The sequence below is a fragment of the Ursus americanus genome, chromosome 22 (genome assembly GCF_024610735.1).
Source record: "Ursus americanus isolate L20-20 chromosome 22, mUrsAme1.1.p, whole genome shotgun sequence".
Lineage (NCBI taxonomy): Eukaryota > Metazoa > Chordata > Mammalia > Carnivora > Ursidae > Ursus > Ursus americanus.
The window spans coordinates 43,207,154-43,233,228 of NC_142148.1; the positions used below are offsets into that span (position 1 = coordinate 43,207,154).

The following is a 26,075-nucleotide window of genomic DNA, read 5'->3' on the forward strand; positions in this document are numbered from 1 at the left end:
AACTTGTAACTATGAATAACTAATTTAACAAAGTTTAATTTTAATAATCTCTGTCCTCCTTTCAGAGATGCAAACACTTTGAATGTTTTATTTCTGGTTGCCCTCCTTCCATCTTGCAAGTTTTTATTGCCTGGTAATTCGATGCTGTTTTTGTTTTTTAAGCAAAATTTATCATCATTATTACCTCTTTTTCTTTTTTTTGCCATCAGTGCTTCTTTAGATACACCTGCCTGTTTATTTCTGTCTCTCCAGCACTTTATCTTATATTACACTCCCTTCTGATTTTAATTTTATTCTTCCTGATACACATCTTTTAGTTCTTTTAACCAGATTCTTTGGTAATTTCTTTCCATCTTCGTAGTAAATTGTCTTTTCTTAACTTTCATCTTTTAGTGATTGTTTAGCTAGGCATAGAATTCTAGGTTAACGGCTGTTTTTACTTTTACTTTTTTAAAGATACTATTCTGGTGATTAGGAAACTATAGCGCATAGGTCAAATTCAGCCCATAGGCTATTTTTGCTAAGAATTTCTTTTAAAATATTTTTAAATAACTGAAAAAATCCAAAGAATATTTCAGGACACACTAAAGTTATATAAAAGTCAAATTTCAGTGTCCATGAGTAGAATTTTATTAAAGATTTTATTTTTTGAGAGAGAGAGAGCAAGAGCAGGTGCACAAGTGGGGGAGGGGTAGAGGGAGAAACAGACTCCCCATTGAGCCTGGAGGCGGAGGGGCTCAATCCCAGGACCCTGAGATCACGACCTGAGCTGAAGTCAGACACTTAACCGACTGAACCACCCAGGGGCCCCTAGAATTTTATCAGAATACAGTCATGCTTATTTGTGATCTTATTGTTTCCGGCTGTTATGCTATAATAGCAGAGTTGGGTAGTTGCACAAGGAACATGTGGCTCACGAAGCCTGAAATATTTATCATCTGACCTTTTACAGAGGGAGTTTGCCAACCCCTGAACCACTGGCTCATGTTGTTGCTGATGAGAAATATACTCTTAGTCTAATTCTTACTTTCTCATGGACAGTTTGTCTTTTATCTGGTTGCTTTCAGGTTTTCTGTTTTTAGCATTTTGTAATTTCACTACTATATATTTAGGATTTATTTTTATTTTTATTTATTCTTATTTTCCTGCTCCTGAGGATTCAGGTCTTTCATCATTACCAAAAAAATCATTAGCCATTATTTTCAAACAACATTTTATTTTCTTATTTTTGGAATTCCTATAAGAAGATATTCTTTTTATTCTGTCTTACATGTCTCTTAACTGCTTTCTATATTTTTTTTCTATTTCTCTGTGCTTCTTTCTAGAAAATTTCTTCATAGCTGTCTTCCAGTTCATTAATTCTTTTTAATCATGTCTAATATGTTTTTAACCCATCCAGTTAAAGTTCAATAATCATATTTTCCATTTTTAAGGTTTTTGTTCTTTTTCATAATTACGTGTTCTCATGACATTTCTCTTTTTATATTTCTAATAATTGTAAACATACTTATTTCATCATCTCTTTCACAGTCTATTATCTGAAGTTTTGGGGTACTTGCACACTACACAGGTAGCATGGGTTAGGATGCACATCTACTTTGGTCTAGGATTTGGACTCCTCACAAGTAGTTTTGTTTTCTACCCAGAGCTATCATTAGAGAAAGCTGCTTTGCCGCTTCCAGGGGATAGTAGTTTCAGTTTTTTTAGTCTCCTCATTTATCAAGAGGCCCACCCCTCCAAAGTCCAGGTTGGACGCATGGGTTTAGTTTCAGTTCTTGGTTCTGAATGAGGCCCCTGCTCTCCCCGCAGAGAGTGCAAACTCTTGCCCCGAGGGCCTGCATCACATTTGATTACTCCCTGAGCCACTGCACACAAAGTCATTGCCACCTGGGTGGGGGATTTCTCTCTGCTTGTTCCCTTCTTTCTTTCCTTGTTTCCTTTCCCCCCAAAGCTCAGCTCTCTAATTATGTTTTCTTATTTTATTCAAAATATATATATATATGTATTTGTAGCTTTTGCTTATGACATCATGTTTCACAAACAGGATGTCTCTTCAGTTTTGCTTTTAAGTTAAAACCAAAGCCAGGAATGACAACATTTATGGCTAGCTTTGACAAGAATGTAGACATTATTAATGTCCGTTTCTACCCAAAGTAGGTAAAAAAATATTTTATAAATATGAAAATTTACTGTCTCTACTAATGCCATGTCTTTGTAGGAGGCACGTAATTTCACGTTCACAGGCACTGTGGAAAATATTACTGAGTATTTAATTGCTCAGAGGTAGTCAGCCTGGTTCTGATTGCCTCCTTTGAAATAATACTGTCATTTTATTGCTTGGGAATGCTTCTCCCCGATTTGGAGGGAGAAGGCCTTCAGGTGAGACACCCTCCAGTAGATTATCTCCCTCCTGGGTCATCATCTCCATCCAGCATGTATCGTTTCTCCTAACATAGAAGATACTGTCTGAAATTATATACATGCCAAGCCCAAAAGAGAGGAAATTTCAGTTGGGACCAAAGGGTTTCACACCAGGATTTCAGATGAAAAAATTCTGAATATGGGTAGTGGTGACATGAATGTACTTAACACCATTGAACCATACACTTAAAATGGTAAAAATGGTAAATTTTATGCCACATTTTGCCACAATAAAAACCATCATGACTTCAGCCTTATATACAGTTTTATGTTTTTCACACTGAAAAGGTATTATGCATTGAGAAGGTACAATGAAGAATGCATCGCTGTATTTAAAAATGCTTTTAAAAATCAAATGTTAAGAAAGATTGACATTAGAGTTTGAACATGGAATTAGCTCATATTGCACCTGGGCTGTATCTTAGAAAGGGAATGTCATCAGGTCATCAGAACTTAATGGCCACCTTACTGAAGGTGTGTTCATTTATCCAAGAAGGGATGTGTTTATTGCAAAGGGAATTCATTGGTCTCGTGGTTGTCAACAATGTAGAGATGCCCAGGAAACTGTGAAGGTGCCACCTAAGCATTAGCCATATCTGGTTTCCTTGGCTTGGCGTCTCTGCAGTAGATGAAGTTCCCCCAGACCTCAGGAGCTTCGAGTGACTTCTTGATGTCCACTATTTTAAATCCTGAGAAACTTCCGTGCTCAATATTTACTGAACACACGTCAAACCCTGCTTTTAGTGTTTTACATGTAACAACTCATTTACAGAACCTTTTACAGTATGCATATTATCTCTAATTTACAGATGAGAAAACTGAGGCACCGAGAGTTTAAGTAACTAGCTCAAGGTTACACAGCTAACAGGGGCTAGAAACTGGGTTTCATCCCTGGTACTCTGATTCCATAGCCTGTGTTCCTGGCCATGGCCCCATGTAAACTGCCTTCTGATAGCCAGGCTTTCATAGCTATGTAGTTAGTTACTCTGTAAAGAGAGAGTGCCTGGATGGCTTTGCCATGGCATGTGTGGAGGTTGAATCAGCTTAAAGAAATGTTTGCTTATTTACATCTTCAGAGTGTGAAGAAAATTTTGAGCCACTATTTCTGATTTTGGAGATGCTATTATAAATATGAAGATTTTCTTCCTTTGCAGAATGTGAAGATCTGCCAGTCTGAGCTCACATTTTCACAAGACAGCACGAGGCTGGAGTTGAGAGTACATGTGCTCCCCAGTTCACCTCAGTTACCCTGACACCAAGGCTGTAAGGCAGTGGCCACATAGCACACCTTGTTCTATCAAAGGAGAGGAAGTCAGACTTGTATTTAGCCTACATGACTTGTTTGTTAACTGTCTGGGTTGCAGAAACATCTGGACTGTCTGGCTGTTGACTTTCCCATTGTAAATGAAAAATTGGCATTTTGGGCTCCTCCTTTCAGTTTCTGTGAGCTTGGACAATGTAGGGCATCCGCAAGAGCTGGGTCTGCTTGGCAAGTGCTAATGGAGGCCTGCAGAAGTAGAGGGTGGCTTCATCAAGGAGACCACCACAGGGTGATGATTCTTGACTGCCACCTGCCATCTTTCTAAGTCCCCCTGCATGACCCCACACCTTGCACCCTTAACATCCAAGTGTTGATGGATAAGAGCAGTTAAATTGCAGTTAATGTGAAACCAGTGGACTGGGAGAGCAGGGGACCCTTACTCACAGAGGCAGCCTGCAGGCTACTTCAACAAGGGGAGTGTCAGGGGGTTGGACTAGAAGGACATGCCCAAGGTTCAGTTTCTGATCAAATGTCGGTGTCCTGAGGCAAGTCACTTCACTTCATGGGCCTCAGTTTGCTCATCTGACAAAGGAGGAGCTTGGTCCAGTGCTGTCTCAGACCCCTGCCGTGCTCAAGTTCTTTGGTACACTGAAAATTATACAAGGATGTATCTAAACAACAATGATAACAACAAAAAGCCAAATGATATAATATTGTGTTTTGGAAGAAAACCATAAGCACTATGTAATTCCACTTATGTGATATTCCAAAATTTAGCTAAGATCGTCTATGTGATAGAAGTCAGAATCGTGGTTGCATTTGAAGAGGATAATGAACTGGGGGGTGCCATGAGACAGTGTTCCAGGGTGCTGGAAATGGCCCATATTGTTCCTAGGGTCAGTACGGTGGTGAAAATTAATGTGCCTGTTTTGAGTATACTGGCTAATACATAATAAAATGATTATCCCAAGGAAAAAGGAAAAGAAGAAACAGGAAGGAATGAAGGGACAGACAGGGAGGAGGGAAATAGAAAGACACACACATATATTAAGACATTAAGAGAGAGATTGAAATCAGTTTGTGGCCTGCTGTTCCTGTCAGCAGCATTCCCCAAAGTGTCTTTAGACTCTCCACTGTCGTTGTCATTAAAAATTCTCCTCAGAAAGGGTGTGGGAAAAGCTGGGTTATACAAAGAAAGGAGGTACTTTATTATGGAACTTCTCAAAGACTTTAATGGGCATGGTGGGCCCTCGGGAAGGCCATCATAAACAGCATTTCCTACACTTAATTGACCACAGAACTTTTTTTGTCTCAAAACATCTCTCAGTACTGTTGCTTTTCAGGGCTCTAGTTTGGTGAACTCTATTTGGAACATGGGTAGAAGCTGCCAGTATTTCCCCTATAACTCTTGACCACATGCCATGGTGGCCAATTAAATGAAAAGGATTCTGAATCAGTAAATAACTCCTTTCAGTGTTTTTCAATTCTATTGTTAGAATATTAAAGCAGCTTTGTTGGGAACAAAGAGTACAGTTTCAGAAATTTCTAGATGGGCCAATTCTCAGAAACATCATTCTTCTGGAGAGAAACATGTGGCTAGTTTGAGATGACAGTCATCACAGCCACCCCCCGCCCAGGGGAAAATGTGTCTCACCAGCACTCAAATACCATGTTCAATCTGACCATACGGAAATTGAATTAATGTCTGATTTTGTAAGTACTTTAACCAGACCGGCTTGTCATCTCAGATTAACGGTGGACTGTTTTCTCTCTTTTTGGGACAGGATAAAAAATGTCAGTGCTCACTTCTCCAAGAGGAAAGGTAGAAGTGGTTCATTGCCGAAGAACAGAATCACAGGATATTTATTGTATCAAAAACCTCATTAGAAAATTTACCCAGAAGCTGTTTGGGAGGCTTAATGTCATCTATCTTCTGTAAGTATGTAGCTAAGTAAGCCAAGAATGTTTATCAATTTTTTTAACTGGAAAAATTACTTTCTTCAGGGGTATGGGCAGATGTCTAGTCTCAGAACTTCTGGACTTGCTTCTTGGTGCCAGCGGCCTTCATGACTCTGAGCACATTGAAGCACACAGTCTTGCTCAAGGACTAGCACTTGCCCACTGTGACCAATCTGGACATTCTGTGTTCACCTGAAGCAGGGGTACAGGTGCGCAGATCTGTTTTTGGGGCGTTTCTCAAAGCAGTTGTACCTTTGGATGTCATGGAGGTAGTCTCCACAGGTGACAGTGGTTCCGTGCGTCTTCATCTTGGTCACCACCCCAGGCAGAATCCACCCTCAGATGGAGACATTACCAGTAAAGAGGCTGTCAGTGTAGGTGCCCTCTATGGAGCCCAGACCGATGTTCTTGTAGTATGGTGGGAGCTTCTTCTTGCCAGTTTCTCCAAGTAGGACGTTGTTCTTATTTTGGAAGATGGTTGGTTGCCTTTGACAGGAACGTTCAGTCTGAATGTCTGCCATCTTCCTGGCCACCTGAAAAAAGGCTGTTTATCAATTTTATTACACACAAGGAAGGGATCCCATTCCTTATCTTATAGGGCTTTATGGTGAGGAAAGGGACAGCAAGAAAATTTGTCCTGCTGAGCAGATTGATCTCCAGGAACAACCAATCTCTAAGTCTCATAACAACCTGCAAATTGAGAGGGTTTCTCATGGGTTTGGATTCAGGCAAACTTGAGTTCAAATCTCAACTGCCCACCCACTAGTAGAGTCACTCGGGGTAAATTAAAAATATCTGCTGCTAGTTTCCAGCATTTATTTTCTGTTGGGTGCTGTGCTTTACTAGTACTGTCTTATTTACAACTCTGAGGTAGCCACTATCTTGTCTATTTTACAGATAAGAAAATGCAGGCCTGCCCAAGGTCAAGCAGTTAGTAAGTGACAAAGCCCAGATTTGCTCTCTTAACCATTGCTGTTAAAATGATCTTCTAAACTTCAAAATATGCATAGATTTTTTCTCGGTTGTTTTTTTTTTTTGACGCTAGAATGTAAACATTCTATAATCTGTTCCTTATTATTTTTATTGAAAAGGATAAAAGATAGCTTAGTATTTTGGGTTTTATAAAGCTTCATATTAAATATAATTGAAATGTTTAAACTAAGTCCAGTCTAAGACATTAAAATTTGTATTTTCTGATTATCGCACTGATGAATGTAATGCAAATGTTCACAATTTTGTGGGAGACCAGCAGGGCAACATGTAAAAAATGCTTTAAAAATGTGTATATCAGTGAAACGATTCCATTTTTTGCCATTATGGTGAATTAAACACCGTAATGATGTCCTCTGGATGGAAACAACATGTCGACACACACACACGAACACAAAAGTTAAGTATTGTGTAGAGAACATTATCAAAATGAAATCAGAAACTTTAGGAAAACAGCAGGAACCAGTGTCACCTTCTCCTTGAGGATTTTTGCTACATTCTAGAAACCTCTTGCTTCTGTTTTGACAGCTTTGCAAAGAACAGAAGATAAATACTCCCTCCACCTAAGGAGGGAAGTATTAGATCCTTTTGTATAAAACTGGGTTGCTCATTGTAAGGATGAATGAGACATAAACCCACTGCTGAAGCCAGGACAGTAAGGAAAGTAGTCTTTTCAACCTCAGCATGGAATGAAGGGGGACAAAGCCTTTAAGAATTTGAAAGCATGTGTTGATTTAAGGTCCATGCTGATTATCTGTGTGGCCCCAAAAAGCTTCAAAACTTCCTAAATAATGAGTGCGTTTTCAGACAAAAGCTATGTTTGTTTACCAGTAGACTGAATAAAGCAAATAAAGTGGAGAATTTGATTAAAAGTGGTCGCAGATTAGTAGTGTGTCCAGGAAACTGGCTGAAATAACACAAATCAGGACTGAAGGATGGAGGTTCAACTCAGACTTCAAATAATGCACCCAGATAGAGTTCTAAGCTATATGCACTTACAGTCAAAAATCACAAATATATAAGGAAACATGCACCATTAGGGAGAACCAACAACCAAAAGTATAAAGCAGAATCAGACCCTCAAAGACTTCGGATGTCGTCAAAGAATAGAAAATAACTGCTTACTATATCTACAGTGAAAAGATACATTGAAATAGACCATAAAAATGAATAATGAGATTTGAAAAAAAGCCAAATAAACCATCAGAAATGAAAATATAGTTAAAAGCTCATTGAATGAATTAAACATCATAACAGACATAGTTGAAGACAGAAGTAGCAAGTAGCAAACTGGGGGACCGATACCAATGAATTATCCAGAATTCAGCACAAAGAGAGGCAAAAAGTAAGAATGGAACAGTTAACAGTTACAGTTAGGTCTAATCAGACTTTTGGAAGGAAACAACAGGAAGTAGAAGAGGCAATATTTGAAGAGATCATGGCTGACAATTCTCCAGGATTGTTGAAAATACCAATCTGGAAAACTCAGTGAAACCCAAACAGGATAAATGCACAGAGAAATCCACAGCTAAGCACATCATACTGAAACAGAAGAATACCAAAGCTGGAGAGAAGATCTGAAAAATTATCAGAGAAAAAAGACAAATTGCCTGCAAACTACTGAAGATTAGACTAATAATGATTTCTCACTAGCAACCATGATAGCCAGAGATAGTAGAATATCTTCAGTATTCGAGAGAAAACAGCACCAAACTAAAATTGTGTACCCAGGGAAATAGGTTTTCAATACCTAGAGGAAAATGAATGCATTTTCAGGCCAGCAAAAGCTGAGTTAGTTTATCAATGAACCCTGAATAAAGGGGTTTCCTCAGAATATCCTCTAGGCAGAAAGAAGAATATCTCAACTAGAAAGCCAAGATATAAGAAAGTAAACAAATATATGTGCAAATATGTTGGTAAGTCTAAGGAAAAAATCAAACTTGCATAAAGCAGTGATGATAGTGCCTAATCTAATGTAGATACTAAATATAAATAGTAAGTTATGAGATATAAATAATAACTTAGGTAAAATATAGAACAAAAATAGCAGATAAATTGTCAGGTGCACGATTAGAATGAAAGTACTTTTAAAGTATTCAAGGGGAGGGTAGGATTCAAAGGTACTCCCCTTCCTTCCCAGAAACTACACATCCAAGCCTATTATGGGGTAAATTATTAATTTTTATTGAAAGACATCAAGGAAGACCTAAATAAATGAAGAAGTATACCACACTCTTGAATAGGAATATTTAATAACACAAAGAAGTCAATTCTCTTCCAATCAAAACCCAAATAGATTATTTGTTGAAGTTGATAACATAGGTGTGAATTTATATGGGAGAGCAAAGGGCCAGAGCAATTTGAAAGAAGAGAAACAAGGTGGGGAGATTTGCCCAACTAAAAACTCATTATAAGTATGGTAATCAGGACAGTGTGGTAATGGCCAAGGAATTAGAGATCCCAGAAAGAGACCCACACTTATATGAAAACTTGATGACCAAGCCAGTGAGGAAAGGATGTACCATTCAATAAATGGTGCTGAGACAGTTTGTTACCCATATGGAAAAGAGAATAAATGTAAAGACCAACTTCCTGTCATACAAGAAAAAAAAAAGAAAAGGAAAAAAAACCAATTCTGGGTGAATTTATGATTTAAACGTGAAAAACAGGTAACATTGTTGACGGAATCTCTTAGATTCCAAATTCATTTATCCAGCTTTTTAAAATTTATTTTTTATAATGATATGTTAGTCACCATACAGTACATTATTAGCTTTTGATGTAGTGTTCCATTTATCCAGCTTCTTGTTGGATGTCACCCCTTGGATACCTGGTAGGTACTTCACAACCAGCACAATCATCACCTGCCTCCAAACTACTCTGTCCATACTTTCCCCATCTCGGTAACTCTAGCAACTCCAGCCTTTCGCTTGCTTGGACCAAAAACCTTGGTGTCACCTTCACTCTTGCTCTTACCTACCACACCAGCAAAGCTGTCACTTCTACCTTCAGAATACGTCCAGAACCTGGTCTCTTCTTTCCACCTCACTTCTCCTGCTGAGGTGAGGTACAAGGCACCAGCATTCTCACTTGAGTATTTCAACAGCCCCTTTGGTCTCTGCTTCCACCTTGGCATCAGTCCTCACCCAACACTCGCCCTCCCCCCCGCAGACCCAGCAAATTATTCTCAACATAATAGCCAGAGTGACACTGTTCACACCAACCAGATCCTGTGGTGCTCTGCTCAAAACCCTCCACTGGTCTGCCACATGCCTGCCGTGACCTGGTGTGGAGCCCACCCTTTTCCCTTCTGACCTCATCTCCCTTGAGCTCCACTGAGTTCCTTTATTTTTTCTGCAGCACCCTGGGCATACGTGTGCCTCATCCAACAGTTACAGAGGCGTTTCCATTGCACCTCAAACACTGCCTTTTCCTGGAAGCGCACCTGTGCGTGCCTGCGAGGTTCATCCTCTTCTCCCCTATTTTTCTTCATAGCACTTGAACCCAACTGACATTCTATGCATTTTAGAGTTTTTTGTTTTGTCTTTTGAAAATAGGCCTGTCTCCAGTCACTAGAATGTCAGCTCCATGAGGGGAGGGATTTTTGTCTGTTCCCCGCTGTGTCCCTGGAGTCTAGAAAAAAGCTTAGCACTTGGTATGTATTCGAGAAATGTTTGTTACATTAATGCATAAATCCACTACTAGCCATGTGATTTTGCATAATCTGCTTAAGCCTTAGCATCCTCATCTGTGAAACGGACAGTTACACCTAATTTACAGGATGAGTGGGACAGTGAGAATAGTTGTTAAATATAGGGCAGTGCCTAGCTCCTAGGAGTTGCTCATTACTACTTTTTCCTTCCCCCCGGTTTTGCCTATAAGGGAACAGGGATGAGAGTCAGATAGAGGCAGTCTTTTCTATTATTCTCCTTCCCTTCCTTTCTCAGCAACTAGGCAGCCATGGAACAGGATGAGGCACTGCTTTATGAGTATGATGGAATTTTCTTCCATATATATCATTAAAAGAAATCAACAAGCTGCAGAATATGGTACAAAGAGAGGCGTGATTGCCTGAGATGGAAAAGCAAGTGACAGAGGGCCACTGTACATGTTAATGGGTCTTGAATCTTTACCAGGCGAATAAATTTCTGCATGTGAACAAATTCCTGCATACAAATAAATTACAAACCCCCAGGTTGGTAGCAAATGTGCACTTGTGACTTGCCCTTCCTGGGGTGAAGTGTGTCACAGTTGGCCTGAGCAGGAGGGGACATGGTTGGGCTGTCCATGTGATCACCAGTGATCCATGTGATCAGTTGCCAAGGGCCCATCCTTTTAGGGGGTATTCAGAGCATGGCATGGGAGATGGGGGTGGGGTTACAACTAGGGCCTTCCTACAGATTTTTTTTGAAAACCTTCCACAAATCTGTTTTCTCAAATCCTGTACACAGACACATACTAATTACCTGAATGTTCTTGACAGCCAGTTGTTTCCGAAAGTGAGTTTCACACCGCCGCTGAGCCTTGGAGTGGCTGTCAGGGTACCTCGAATCCACACGTCTCATGTGTTTATGTATTTTCTGAATTGGCAGATATAGAAAGCATAATGTATGCCATGTGGGAGTGGAGTAATGAAAGGTTTTTTTTAATCTTGGGATCCTAATAACTATGGGATCCTAATAACTAAAAAGGTTGTGACCTACCTCAGAAGCCAGCATATCTTCAGAAGTAAAAGTAAATTTACATTTCCATAGTGTGTACCCAGCCCATGCAGCCTCTCATTTTTCCTATTAAGTAACTCCCATCCTCTTGGCAGGTCAACCTCAAGGCTCAGAGATCCATTTTACAAGCATTTCTAAAACTGGTGGTTTCTTCCTGGTTTTATTGCATTTCATTATATTACCTGCTGGCTCAGTCACAGATACAGGAATGAATACAACTGACCTCACCTAAAAACCCTGCTAAATGGTAGGGGAGAAAATGAGCAGATTGGGCATGGCAGATGAGCGGGGACAGGGCCAAAGGAATTGGCCACATCAAGTGCATGTGTCACAGTGCAGGGGGCTGGGAGGGGGGGAGGAAGGAAACTGTGACAGGCTCTGGGAACACCCAGATCTGTGCCATTTGTGCTGCCTAATAAAGCAGAAAATGGGGATACTGTTTCACCCAAGATTTCCATCAAGTATAGTTAAATAAAATGAGTTTTGGCTGAACTTGGAAAATTCGCTAAACCAAGTGAACAAATGAGACATTACTTTAATGAAAAGAACTCTGATTTCGCTTGCTGGATAATATCCTTGAGCTTTAATGTATTTTGTGTGAAATATACATGTGTGTGTGTGTGTGTATTTTTGATTTGGCTTATTCCAAAAAAGAATTCTAAATCAAACTTTTAAAAACAAGCCTCTCCCTCTACCTTTTTCCACCTCTCCCTTCTTTTCTCCTACAATGATTTTTTATCTGTCCCATAGAGGGCTAATGTTAAGAGGTAATAAGAAGTGGGAATTATACATACAAAAGTATGATGCTACGAAAGTTACTTTCTTGCACTCAGCCATTTGGAAATTGAAGTGCATTTTCCCATTGAAACGACGTTATTCATGGCTGGCTTCCCAGGCCAACCCATAAAAGCCTATTTAATCTATAATGTCTGTGTGGTATAGTACTGTGCTAATTGTACTATGGAACCCAACCACCATCCTAGGTTCCCATGGATAAATGTGTTTCAAGTTCAAATTGGGATTCCAGGAACACATTTCCCTTGTTTCCCTGAGGGGATGGCAGCTGCCTTGTCCTAGCTCTTGCCCACTTCCTCCTCCACCGCCACCACCATCATTGCCGGGTCCTGTGCCCTGGGCATTTTCTCATCTGAATTAGAGTGAGGACTATCACTGTGAAGCAGTAGGTCATGACTCTGGGAGCCTGGGACAGAGGAGCCCAGAGGATCAGGAGCTGGAGAGAACCACTACAGGAGTGGGAAGAGGGGCAGAGATTCAGTGAATCAGAATGGAGAGACTGGGGGACTGCATCCTTTTGCTAATGAGCCCTCTGTGTGGATGGTGTATTCTTGGGACCTGAGGGCAGTCTGCTGTCTTCTTTCCACGATAGCCCTGTGGCAGGTGCACCCAGAGGAAGTCCCCTATGGCTGAAGAGTGGACCTCCTTTGAAGAGGGCCAGTGGCTGTAGGTGCTGAGATCAACATGCCTAGCACAATGTTTCCCAAAGATGCCTGTACCTCTGCTGGTACCCACGGTGATTTGTCTTGATACACCCAAGAACAAGTTTTGTTCTAAATGTGTATCTTGATTTTTATGGTTATCTTCTGTTTATAGCAAGGGATACCAGTTTTCCATTTACAATGATGTTGTAAATTTTCTATTGAAATCATCTTATCTAAGCCAAAAGTGAACCATTTGAAGAAAAAAATGAAGTACAGGAAGTGCACGTATGTGAGAGACTGCTCTTTGGTGAACGACTCTAGAAAAATGGTATGTTGTCAAGTGGGAAAAAAGCAGGCTACAAACAGTATGGGTTATGTGATTCCATTTTTAAAAACACACGAAGTACATTTCATTATATAATTATTCTCAAAAAAAAGGTAAGTCTGGTGAGATAGACACCAAAATATTGGCACTGTTTGGTTACCTATGGGAAGTGGTACAAAGGATGACTTTTCCAATCATTTTTTCTCTTCTCATGAGTACTTTCTGTTTTTGACTGTAGTCACGATTTGTTACTTTTATGATGAAAATAAAACTGGAAAGCGTATAGAACTTTTTCTCTATGCTCTCCATTATCTTTTCTCCTCCTTCAGTTACATGCTATCTTCTTAGTCCCCTTACTAAGGAATATGGGTAACTTCTGCCTTTGTTTTTTGAAGGAACACTTAAATCTTTTTTCCTCCAACTTAAGATACCAGTAGATTTCACTCAGCTGAAAAAGTGAAAAGGGCATCTCAATTTCTATACAAATGGTTCTCCATGCAGTAAACCATATACAATCCCTAAGTCAGAGCTCTTGCTGGCATGCCAGGCCGCATGACAGCGGAGCAATTGGGAAGGAACATCAAGATGTCCCCTTGGGACAACCACCAGAACAAGAGTTGGAAGACCTGCTTCTCCACCCTTGTCTTTTTTAACTTGCTGGGTTGCCTTGGTTTAAGCCAGACCCTCAGGGTCCCCATTTCTGCAGCTGGATCAGGTGATAGATACTCACATGCTGTAAGAATCCATCAGCCCAGAGATAAGGGCTCAGGGTTTGAAAAAATTAGGTTAAGATAGCTGACAGAGATGGGGCTAAACTCTCAGCTTCACTACTTTGCATAGGTGACCAACTCATCCAGGTTTGCTCAGGACCTGTAGCCCTGATGGTCGCATATCCTGGGGACCTTCTCAGTCTCAGGTACACAGGGACAGTTGGCCACTCTAACTACACATGTTTAGGTCAACACGGTGGAATTGACAATGTTGGAAGTATAGGGAAAATGACAAACAATTTCCCCAGCCAATCTCCAAGTGAAGGGTATTGGACACTTCATGTAAATATAACACCTTTGTAATGAAATATAATTCTTAATAAAAACTTAGTTGGTAGCCCCAGATGTCCTGAAAGTTGTGTTCTCGAAGTTGCTGCCACATTGTTCCCACCTCTTCCGGAGGTTTCATACATTATGCGGTGGTTGCTAGGCTTCGGTAGCCAAAGGAGGGAGAAAAAATGACACCTCCTCATCTCCCTTTTGGTAATCTTAGTCATGTGTGCAGTTTTAATCATTTCTACAGGGAAAAGGCAAACCTTGCTGTTACTCTCTGCAATGACAAGGAGGAGATCATGGCCCAGGCTACCTTCGTGGACTATCCCAACTGGAATGTCTCCAATCAGGACAGCTGGGTATCCGTGTTCCGGGATCTTGACAGTGAAATCCCATGCACAGTAAGCAATTACACACAGTTCTTATTAGAACAGCCTTAATTTTGAAGGGAAGTCCTATGTTTGACATATGTCTTTCCAGTTTTGAGACTGAGTAGTTCAAAATTCACGATGGAAAGGACGTCATGACAGTGAGAAACAAAGTTAGCTAGTGGGGAGGAAAGGTGAGTTTAAGAGCAAGAGGCCAGAGAGGATGAAAAAGAGAAGGTAATAGGCAGATCAGTAAGCAAGGCGTCGGTCACCTCTGCTGGTGAAGGAGGGAGCAGGGAATCAGCGGGAGCGTCAGATGTGTGCTTCTCAGGTCTTCACACTGTGCCCCCAGCATCAGTGTCCAAAGTCTTTTTTTAATTGTTTTTTATTGAACTATAGTTAACACACAATGTTACATTAGTTTCAGGTGTACAACAGTGATTGGTCAGCTCTTTATGTTATGCTATGCTCGCCCCAAGTGTAGCTATCACCTGTCACTATACAATGCAGTACCATCGACTATATTCCCTATGCTGTACCTTTCATCCCCGTGACTTCTTCATTCCATATTTTTTAATTTTATTCCGCTCCCTTTTTACCCATTTTGCCCATCCCCCTCTCCCTCCCTTCTGAAAGCAACCACCAGTTCTCTGTATTTATGGGTCTGTTTCTGTTTTGTTTGTTTGTTCATTTGTGTTTTAGATTCTACATAAGTGTGAAATCATTTGGTATTTGTCTTTCTCTGACCGACTTATTTCACTTAGCATAATACCTTCTAGGTCCATCTATCTTGTCACAAATGGCAAGGTCTCATTTTTTTATGGCTGAGTAATATTCTATTGTATGTGTACATATGTGGGCGCAAGCCTGTGTGTGTGTATGTATGTATGTAATACCACATCTTCTTTATCCATCCATCAATGGACACTTAGGCTCAGCGTCTGAAGTCTTTGATATGTTGAGAGGGCACCTGCCTTTACATCTTTGCTCCTGTAACAGTAATAATAGAGCCTTAGGTTTCTGTTGCACTCTGTAATTTTCAAGGTGCCCTTGTGGACTCTGGCTCATTTGATGTCTTCTAGCTGTGGGCACATTACAACCTGTTGGCAACTTGACTTGGTAGCTGGTGCCAGGTCTGAGCCTTCTCTGCCCTCAGCCTGCCAGAGCCAGGCCTGCATATGGCCCCAGTTCAGTGGAGAGCTAGAGGCCATGACTGTGGGTAGCATGCTTGCCTGTCAGTGGAATTCAAGAGTGTGTCCCCAGAGCCCTAGGAAACACCGATTGAGTGAATGAGTGAGTTCACCTCCCCATATATACATGTATATGGACACACATACATGCCCACATGCACCCCAACACGCCATCCAGCATTTATTCAGCTAAATAATGTCTTCCCCTTGTCCTTTGCTTCTCCTCTTTCTCACCACTCTATACACCCAGTTACTGTTTTCAGAAAAATTATCTTAAACTTGGAAATAGGCCAAAAAGATGCTTTCAGTCCAATGCTTGTACCTTTGATTGATTTTCTATTGACCAGACTATTGTACAGTTCTACAGGAACAGTGATTATCTTTGTAGATTTTTGTCCATTCGATTTGTAAATAATTTCTGTCTGGTGGAAGAGATCACCTCAGAAGTTATGGTGTATGGCCTTGTAGGACATTAACAATTTTGTATCTAGCCTAGCCGTCTTATTCTAACATCCCCTCGTTAAAATGCCTAACGTAGCCAACTCCTCAAGTGCGACGAATTGTTTTTCTCATCCCACCGATCGACTCCTTCATTGATGGGTTGAATAAATCTCGGACATGTGCTTCTTTGATATTTGTATTAGGGTCATGATTTTACCTTTTCAAGCATCATAAATTAACACCCTTATTCGTAAATTCATTCCTCTTTTGTTCCTTTGCTTGTTCTCTTAAGATGGTTTCTCTTTGAACTACTTTTAAACTCCTTCAGCAGTGTAGAGCTCGGCTATCCTGTATGGTGGCCATCGGCCATATGTACTTTTGAGTACGTGACATGTGCTAGTCTGAATTTAGATGTGCTGTAAGTGTAAAATATACACTGAATTTCAAATATTTAGTAGGAAAAAAGTATAAAATATCTCACGATTTTTATATTACTTGGCAAAATGATAATTTAAGTGTATGTTAGGTTAAATAAAATATATTGAAAATTAATTTTATGTGTTTAGCTTAATTCTTTTTTTATATGTCTACTAGGAAATTACATATGCGGCTTGTATTTGTGGCTCAAGTTATTTTATTATTGGAAAGCATTGGTATAGAGCCTGACGGCTTCATGTATTACTTATCCCAGGGGTATTTGTAACTGAAGTAATGCTTTTTATCTTAAAGCTAAAGAATAAACCTTGAATTATAATATTTTTGATGGAAGAGAGAATTTGGAAGATACATCAGCCAAATAATAAGCTGTGTACTCCTAAGACTAGTCCTGTTCAGAATGTAAAGCAGATGTTAGGTAAGGCGGTTGTGGGATTAGCAGGTAACACACGGAATGTGCTCACAGTGGTGTTGTGGCTGTTGCTATATGGACTGTAGGGTTTGTATTGTTTCCCTTTTGGGAGTTTTCAGGCTCCTGAACCAAACTCATGGTTCTTCTCTTGCCATTTTATGTCTGATAAACACCGCTTCTGAGTATTTCTGAGGCATGCACTATTCAGCAGGAGGGGAGACCAAGACACACATATGTGCAGGTGGTAACACAAGGCTATCTATAAAATTGGTCAGCAGACAAGAAACACAGAAGCACTCCTGTTCTGATCTAGGTGCAAGCACCACCCCCACCAGTTAACCACCTCACATTCACATTATCTCTGGAATTTGAAGATTTGCCCATAAACACTGGGGTACTGAGTTGAGCAGATGTATGGAATAACTGCTCATTATTGAGGCCACTTAAAATGTCTTCAGAAGTTAGGGGACAAAGCTCTTTAAAAACTAGAGATTTAACCTAAAGTCCTGTTCGAATCTTGCTACTTTGAGTTTCCAGCTATCAGATTTTCTGGATCCCAAGAGTAATATTTGATTCTGACTCTGGGAATGTTGAACAAAACAAGCCATTGGATTCATAACGTGGCATCTGCCTTCCATCCTTCAAATTCATAAGAGAATCTTTCTCTTGTGTCACTTGAATAGAGCAGCAGCTGCTGACTCAAGAGCCCCAGGGAATGGGTGATTGTCTTTCACTTGGCATAGACACCCCCGAGGACAAGACTACTGAGTTAATAATCGATTTCACTCCCCTGCAGGCACTTCCCTGCCCCTAGCCCCCTTCGTGAGGGCAGGAAGAAGGGCTGGATGCACTGGACTCATTTGCAATCCCTGTTTCCTTGAATAATTCTAAGCTAGGAGGACAGAAGGCAGCAAATGGAATCAGTGAGATAGCTCGAATGCTGCCTGAGTGTCTCATCACTATAGACATAAAATATCACCCCCCAAACCGGGCAGCTCTGAGCCTGTGGCCACCCCAAATCCTCCCCGCACCTCCCACCCTGCTCTGACATGGCCCGAATGCTGACTCAGCCTTTAATCATGTTCTCCTTTCTTGTACAGCCTCTAAACACGTTGTTCCTGCACCTCTTTGTGGCTGTGGATGAGTATTCCGTTGGCTGCTGCAAAGAGATTATTCGGTGAGTGGCTGGGGTCTTGCAGACGATGACATCAGAGAGCTGGCCAGCAGCACCGTAGACAAGACAGGTTAATGCCAAAATGACAGAGAAGAGACTATGTGCCTAGTTTTAAAATATTTCAAAGGACATGAAATTCTTTGAGGTGTTTAATTTGCTTATAACTTAATGGCTGTATTAAAGCCTCTCTGTTGAACAGCAGTGATATTTCTGAAAGAAAACGATCTGTTTCTTTGAGTCAGCACTCCCTTTGACACACATCTTTCACTACCATCATTTGAAGCAAACAGGTAGTGCAGTCATTTAAAAAAAATGGTTTTGGGGAGGTAGAGTAAAGCATCATAGGTTTGGATGTTTCTAAAAATAGTTTTCCTCAATCTTCTCTTTAGAAATGTTTATTAATCTGACAGACTTCAGAATCATCCTGAATAATATGGCGTGTCGAAATATGATCAGTCAGGCTGCCAGGTGATGGTGCTGTGTCTCTGACAGCCTGTGCAGACATTTGGGGGTGGTGGCCTCAGCTTTCAAGTCACTTTGTAATGTCACACCAGACCATCCAGATGCCAGGTCAAAGGTTAATGTCAGCAGAAATCTGGTGTGCCACGTGAATATGACACACTCTCTTCTTTCTATCTCTATGGAACAGACAGAAAAGAGGCTGTTTGGAATTTAAAGAAACATAGAGAAGGAAAAGAAATTGCCTTGAGGATGTTCTTGCCTTTGCAGGCAAGGAGCAGAGGAGCCCAGATGGATTTATGAACATCTGATGTTTTTAGTGAAGGCATGTGTCTCACACAGTGCCAGCTAACAGGATTTCTCTGTTATTAACACCTGTCCTGCCTTCTCTTCCCCTCGCCAGGACCGTGTTTAAGGCAGTGCCAGAGCTGCACTTCATATTCCTCATAGTTCCATCCTACATGAGCCTAGGTAAGGTCTACGCAACCACCTCCTGTCCCCAGGTGCCAACATAGGAAACTTCATGCTTAATGTGGCGCTTTGGGGAATGGGAATAAGAAGGGTCTCTGAGTCCTTAATGTATCACATGCCTATTTGATCATAACAATTAAAATACAACTTAGAATGGAAGTTACATTTTGTTCTGAAGTCCGAAAATTATTCCTTGGTAAAATGAGGCCACGTTTCTTTGTCTCCGTGATTTAGGCTCGACTCTCATAACCGTGTTTGAGCAAGTGGGGAACATTCCGAGTCTGACGTATGATGAGGACTTTGCTGTGCATATATGTCACAGGCACAACCATTACCCTCAGCTGCATATCCGCAACGCCAGGTAAGGCTGGAGCAGTGCCTTTTCTGACCTCAGGTTTACCCCAACACTTAGCTTACAAAGAGTCACTAAATTGCCAGTTCTTACTGCGAGTGATTCTAGCTTGGATTAAATCATTTTATAATGCCCGTAAGTATTACTTCATTTGGAGATATTTACAGTTCCCCTTGCTGACATAATTTACAAGACTAAATATCTGATGAGACTCATTTGGTGCTATGTGCCCAGCACAGTTGTACATTTACTACTTAACCGGTTTCTGAAAACACAATCCTTGGCCCCACACTGGGTGAAATAACTTTCAAATGGCCTTAAAAATAAATCTGCCTGTTTAGTTTTCCCAATAAACCCCACCTATTTCCTGACATTGACCCCAAAGAGGAATTTTGGAACTTGAAAGTCTTTACCGTCAGTGGGCCCAATGACATGCCCCAAAGTTCAGCTGCCTTAAGGAGATGGCTCTGGCAGATTCTATTTTTCAAAAATGGCTGCAACACCATCTTACATCCTGCAAGCTGTCCCACAAGGTGATCTTGGGAGATCATTGTGCTGGAGAGGCCACATGTTGGCCCTGGGGTTGACAGCCCCAGCATGTCTCCCACTGACAGCATAGACTGCCAGCCATGTGAATGAGCCATTGTGGACGTCCAGCCAAGGACAGCCCCCCTGTATCTGGAGCCCAGCTGACATGTGACTGCAGCCACAGGAGAGACCCCAAGCAAGGACTGACCAACTGAGTCCTCCCAGATTTCTGACTCACAAAATTGTGAACAAAATAAAAGGGCTTTTTTGAAATAAAAGTGCATATGAAATCATTTTACAAGGGTGGTTGTTTGGTTTTATCAGTGAAGAATAAATTGTGTCTTCTTGGGTCAACTGTTGCCAAGAATACTGAATTTCTTTAGAAAGTATTAAATTTAAAATTTTAAAAAGTGAGAGCCTACTATTTACCAGGCATGTAGTATTATGGCATAATTGTTAAGAATTTGCAATGATGGCGTGAGATCTAGATTCTGATCTTCATTCGACTACTCACCAGATGGGTTAACTTAAGGAACTTGGCCTCTTCAGGCTTCAGTTTTCTCCTTGTCAGTGGGTATCAGACATTGTCTACTGCATGGAATCCTTGCAATGATTGGATGAGCTGATGGATGTACTAAGTAGTTCACACACTTCCAATCACATGTAAGCGCCCAAGGAAATGAAATATTATTAATATTAAGTTAAACAGGGGCGCCTGGGTGCCTCCGTTGGTTAAGTGTCTGCCTTCGGCTCAGGTCAGGATCCCAGAGTCCTGGGATTGAGCCCCGCATCAGCAGGGAGCCTGCATCTTCTCTCTGCCCCCCACCCCAGCTCATGCTTTCTTTCTTTTTTTTAAGTATGGTTTATTTATTGATTGATTGATAATAATTTTTTATTGTGTTACGTTAGTCACCATACAGTATATCCTTAGTTTTTGATGTAGTGTTCCATGATTCATTATTTGCATATAATACCCAATGCGCCATGCAATATATGCCCTCCTTAATACCCATCAGTGGCCTATCCCAGTCCCCCACCCCCCTTCCCCTCTGAAGCCCTCGGTTTGTTTCCCAGAGTCCATAGTCTCTCATGGTTCATTCCCCCTTCTGTTTACCCCCCCTTCATTCTTCCCTTCCTTCTCCTACCAATCTTCCTGCTATTTCTTATGTTCCATAAATGAGTGAAACCATATGATAATTGTCTTTCTCTGCTTGACTTATTTCACTTAGCATAATCTCCTCCAGTCCCGTCCATGTTGCTGCAAATGTTGGGTAATCGTTCTTTCTGATGGCTGAGTAATATTCCATTGTATATATGGACCACCTCTTCTTAATCCAGTCATCTGTTGAAGGGCATCTCGGCTCCTTCCACAATTTAGCTATCGTGGACAATGCTGCTATGAACATTTGGGTGCATATGGCCCTTCTCTTCACTCTGTCCGTATTTTTGGGGTAAATACCCAGTAGTGCAATTGCTGGATCATAGGGTAGCTCAATTTTTAACTTTTTAAGGGACCTCCACACTGTTTTCCAGAGTGGCTGTACCAACTTGCATTCCCACCAACAGTGTAAGAGGGATCCCCTTTCTCCACATCCTCTCCAGCATGCTTTCTCAGTACTCTCTCTTTCTCTAAAATAAATAAATAAAACCTTAAAAAAACTATTAAATGGGGAAGACAGACCCAGCTACAATAAACTATAATCCTGGGTGGCTTAGAAAAATAAAGAACAGAGAAGGATGAAGGCAGCTTCCTACAGAACCTCTGTGCCCACCCCCACCCCCAAATGTAAATATCCCATCAACGAGTAAGTGTTTACATTTACAAACTGTGTGATACTTCTCAGCAATGAAATGCAATGAACTTATAGACACAGTAGGGCTGATCAATCTCAGCTCATGCTGAGTGAAAGAAGGCAGACATAGAAACAAAGACCATATACTATTGACTCCTCTTGTGTGATGAGCAAACGGCTAATCTGTAGAGGTAGAGAACAGGTGAGTGGTTGTCTCTGGTGGTGGGAAGAGTGCAACTGGGAGGAACATGCTGGAATTCTGGGGCAGTGGCAGTGCTCTGTATATTGATTGGGGAGCATGCAGTTGCCAAAACTCACCCAACTTAATACCTGTGCATTTTACTATATGTTACTATGCCTCAATTTAAAAAATAATTTAAAATAAGGTTTTATAGAGAAGGTAGCCTCTGAATCCAGTCAGAAAGGATGAGCCAGAGTTTAGTCAGAGGGAGAGACTGGGCAAAGCTGTGGAGTAGGAAAGCACCTGGAATGTCTATTAGCAGGCAGTAGGCAAGTGTGGCTGCTGTTCAAGGTGTGGAGAGGAAGAGCAGGCCACTAGATGGCAAAGGAAGAATTATAATGAGAAGGCTTTATCCTGCAACCAGCAGGGAGCACTGATGAAAGGCATGTTATGGGCTGGGTGTGAAAGATAACTTTTCATGTGGTAAGTGGCTTATAAGGCAGGAGCACAGAACAGTTTGGCCAAGAAACGATGATCTTAGCTGGAATTCAGGCAGTGACAAGTCAAAGAGATCCAGTTGGGGGGTGGGGCGGGGAGCGGTGCATGGATGCAAGGAAATGTTTGAGGGGGAAAGTGCAGTTTGGTTGCCAACTGGATGGAGAAGTTGAAGGATGTGAACAAATTAATGGTGACTCGGGTTTTCAAGTATGGGGGTGTTGGTGGGTTCATTAGCTGAGAGTAAAAATAATAACATTAGATGGAGAGGTGGGAGGTGGAAATACAGGTTCTCTCATGAATGAGGAGGTCATGAAAATAAAGGAGATTGTCTAGTTGAGGAGGAGATTTTAAAGTGAAAAAGCAGAGGTCTAGGCAGAATTTTGAAAGGTAAAAATGAGCTGTTAATGATAATAAGGAGGAAAACTAGAAGAGAGGGAGAGGGGTCTTACAGAAGTCAGACTCTTAAGTCTGCCAAATAATGCAGGGAAATCAAATAATTTGAGTATAAAGAAGAGGCCTTTGGGTTTAGAAATTTAAAAAGATACAGATGAGTTGAATAAAACTGATGAACTTCTAGCCAAACTGACCAAGAAAAAAGAGAAGACAAATTACCAATATCAGAAATGAAAAAGGTGATGATATTACAGATCTTACAGACATAAAAGGATAAGGGCTCTGTAAATTCAACAATTTAGATGAAATGGGCCAATTCTTGAAAAAACACGATCTGCCAAAACTCATTTAAGGAAAAAAAATGATAATAACTTGGAGAATTCTGTTATCTTTTAAAGAAAAGTTGAATGAACTTTGGGTGAGAGGGAGGGTGGCTGCCTGCCCTGACACTGGCCTCTCCCCCAGTCTCCAGCCCCAACCCTGCCCCATCCTGATTTGCTTCTCTCCTTTTTCTCTTGTCCTCATGGCTCTGAACTCTGTCTTCCCAGGGTCCGGGCCTCAGGTTTCTGTGAAGCTCAGCCCTTTGGCTCCTCTCTATCAACCGTGGCCGCTTAGTCCCCAGTGCCCTACCTCCAGCCTGTTAGTTTGGGGTCTGGTCTTGTCCCTCCTTGAAGGGCAGAGTTGGGTGTTAGAAATCACATTGCAACAAGCTGAATAAATAAGAGGCAAGGAAGTGAAGGCAAGGGAATATCCACTGGTCTTTAGAGAAGTTTGGTGATGAAGGAAAGCAAAGAGAAGAAGGCAGGTGATGAACGCTACTCAAACAATGTAAAGTGGTTCCATATTTACTGTCCACATAGAGTATTGGCTTTGCATTCTGAGATCCAGCTGGCATGTGTCTAAAGAAAGATTACCAAGGAGTAAAAGAAATTGATACAAATTATCCAACTAATTTAGGAAAAGAGAGAAGAAAATTCCTTGTAGAAAACTATTTTTCTTTCCTTTTTTTAAAATTCATAGCTAAATACTCACATTATAATTGTCTTTATAAGACTCCTTTGGTCAGGATACAAATGCTAATACAAGCCAAATGCATTCTGAAGAAAAGGAATTCTGTGAGTGAAATATATTTTTTAAATAATATTTTTCATGGATTCTCTCACACCTTTCAAATCCTCCTTCCTGATTTATGACGATTCTTTTGTGAGTATCAGCACAGGAAAATAGGTCCTCCTGCCCTTCAGGAAATTACAGTCTTTAAAGAAGTTTTATTGTAGAAGTATTCACAAGTACGCAGTTTCTTTATTATGTTAGGAGAAATTTACATAAATTAATTGCTTAGGATCTTGTAAGTAGTCTAATAATTGCTGAACTTTTGTCTTCATTTCATTTAAAAATCTTTCATTTTATTCTGCCACTTGCTAATTAGCTTGAAGGATGGGTTCATTTAATAAAATGAATTATATTTTCAAATTGGAACAATTTTTAAAATAAAATTACTCATTGCAGTCTTCTGTGTATGTAACTACACGCACGTGCAAGTATATGTGTATTCTCTCTTTATCTTTTTGTCTGTATGTAGTAAAGATCATAGGTTCTGTTAATTGTATTTTTCATTTAATATAACAGTTCATCATCCTTCCAGGTCAGTTTTATTCTTTTTAATGGCTGCATGGTATTTCAACATATGGCACTAATAGTCATTTGATTATTCCTTATTTATGGAAATTTGTCCTCATTTTTTTTCCTATAACAAGTAGTACTATGGCCTTGTACATATATCTTCAGGTACTATTTTTTTTCTGTAGTATAGGTTCCAGAAGTGGAATTTCTGGGTAAGAGTACATTAAATACCAAGATTTAAAAATAGATGCTACCAAATTATTCAACCAAAATATTCATAGCAATGTATATTCTAACGAGTGGAGTCTAGTTTCCTTATACTTCACCAACGCTGGATGTTTTCAGTTATTAAAACTGTTTCCAATCTGCTAGGTCAAGCCAATATCTTGTTATTTTAAATTGTATGTATCTAAATATTTGTGGATTTGAGTGCTGTTTTACAGGATTCATCTGAAATAAAATAGTTGAATTTGAAATAAATTTCCAGTTTAGAAATTATCTGGATGGATGATTAAATGTATGTGTACAAAGTAGACAATTTTAGGGAGTAGGGTAGATAGGAACGGTAGGTGGGGGAGGCACATTTCCAAAAGTATTTTCTTGACCTTTTTTTTTTCATACTTACTAGGTCACCAGTCTATTTTAAGAGGATATAAGTCAGGAACAGTCAGATGGGAGAGATGCACAGGGCAAGTGTGGGGAAAGGGGCAGAGCTTCCGTGCCCTATCCAGGTGGGCCATTCTCCCCAAAGCTCCATGTGTTCACCAACCCAGAAGCTCCATATTTTCTTAAAGTATGTAGGCAGTGTACCAAATCTAGATCTTGGCGATTGTCATTTTCTTGAGGAATTTTAAAGCTTAAGTACTTTCAGCATAGATATTTGGCAAGACATTATTGTATTATTATCTATTATTGTAATAGATAATCCTGTAGAATTAGTTAGATAATTCTATATAATCTATTATTGTAATAGAAAGTGGTGTATAATTCTAATACTAAAACTGACATGTACAGAGTCAGCTTATCTAAAAATGACCTATTTCTTTCACTTTTAGTAAGGCGACATCTTTGCTAATCTACTCACTGATGCCCCACTTGGCATTCAGGTTGTAGGTTGCTCGAGAAAAGGTGTAGACTGTGCCCAGCCCAGCGTGGGCTCCTAGTAAGCATGTGGTAAACTGACAGTTTTGAATTAGTTTCTCTCCTTCCTACTTCCCATCTCAGCCCTTCCTTCCTTTCCTCCTTTGCCCTTGAAAACTTTAGAGTTACAGACTATAACCTTCAAGGAGACAAGGCTGTCCCAGCCTGAACTAAACCTTCCTGATTCCTGACCCTGAGGTCTTGCCTCTTCAGCCTCTGGTGGAGAAACGTCCTGCTTGCCCAGCCTACAGGAAATCTGCAGGTAGCAAGCCACAAGAAGAGTATAGTCCTGATGGCAAGGAGATGACAGTGGGTACTTTGTAAGGAGGTAGGGGCATTTATAAAAAGACAATTTAGCATACAGTAGTGAATTCATGAGGGAATGGTGACGTTATGACAATTGATGGTTTTGCTCTTGGAAGGTGAAGAGGTATGACACATTTTAAGAAGCCCTCTGT

At 40.6% G+C, this 26,075-nt stretch overlaps 1 protein-coding gene and 1 pseudogene across 1 annotated transcript in view; one reads left to right on the plus strand and one right to left on the minus strand.

The window, feature by feature from the left end:
• Window positions 1–26,075, plus strand: part of CFAP61 (cilia and flagella associated protein 61) — a 295,349-nt gene that overhangs the window by 1,487 nt on the left and 267,787 nt on the right. The window contains exons 2-6 of the mRNA XM_045805725.2: window positions 5,467–5,617; window positions 14,410–14,560; window positions 18,106–18,182; window positions 19,042–19,109; window positions 19,344–19,470. Coding sequence (XP_045661681.1) covers window positions 5,475–5,617; window positions 14,410–14,560; window positions 18,106–18,182; window positions 19,042–19,109; window positions 19,344–19,470 — 566 coding nt within the window. The 5' untranslated portion in view covers window positions 5,467–5,474. The remainder of the gene's footprint in view (window positions 1–5,466; window positions 5,618–14,409; window positions 14,561–18,105; window positions 18,183–19,041; window positions 19,110–19,343; window positions 19,471–26,075) is intronic.
• Window positions 5,709–6,162, minus strand: LOC123800286 (small ribosomal subunit protein uS17 pseudogene; annotated as a pseudogene).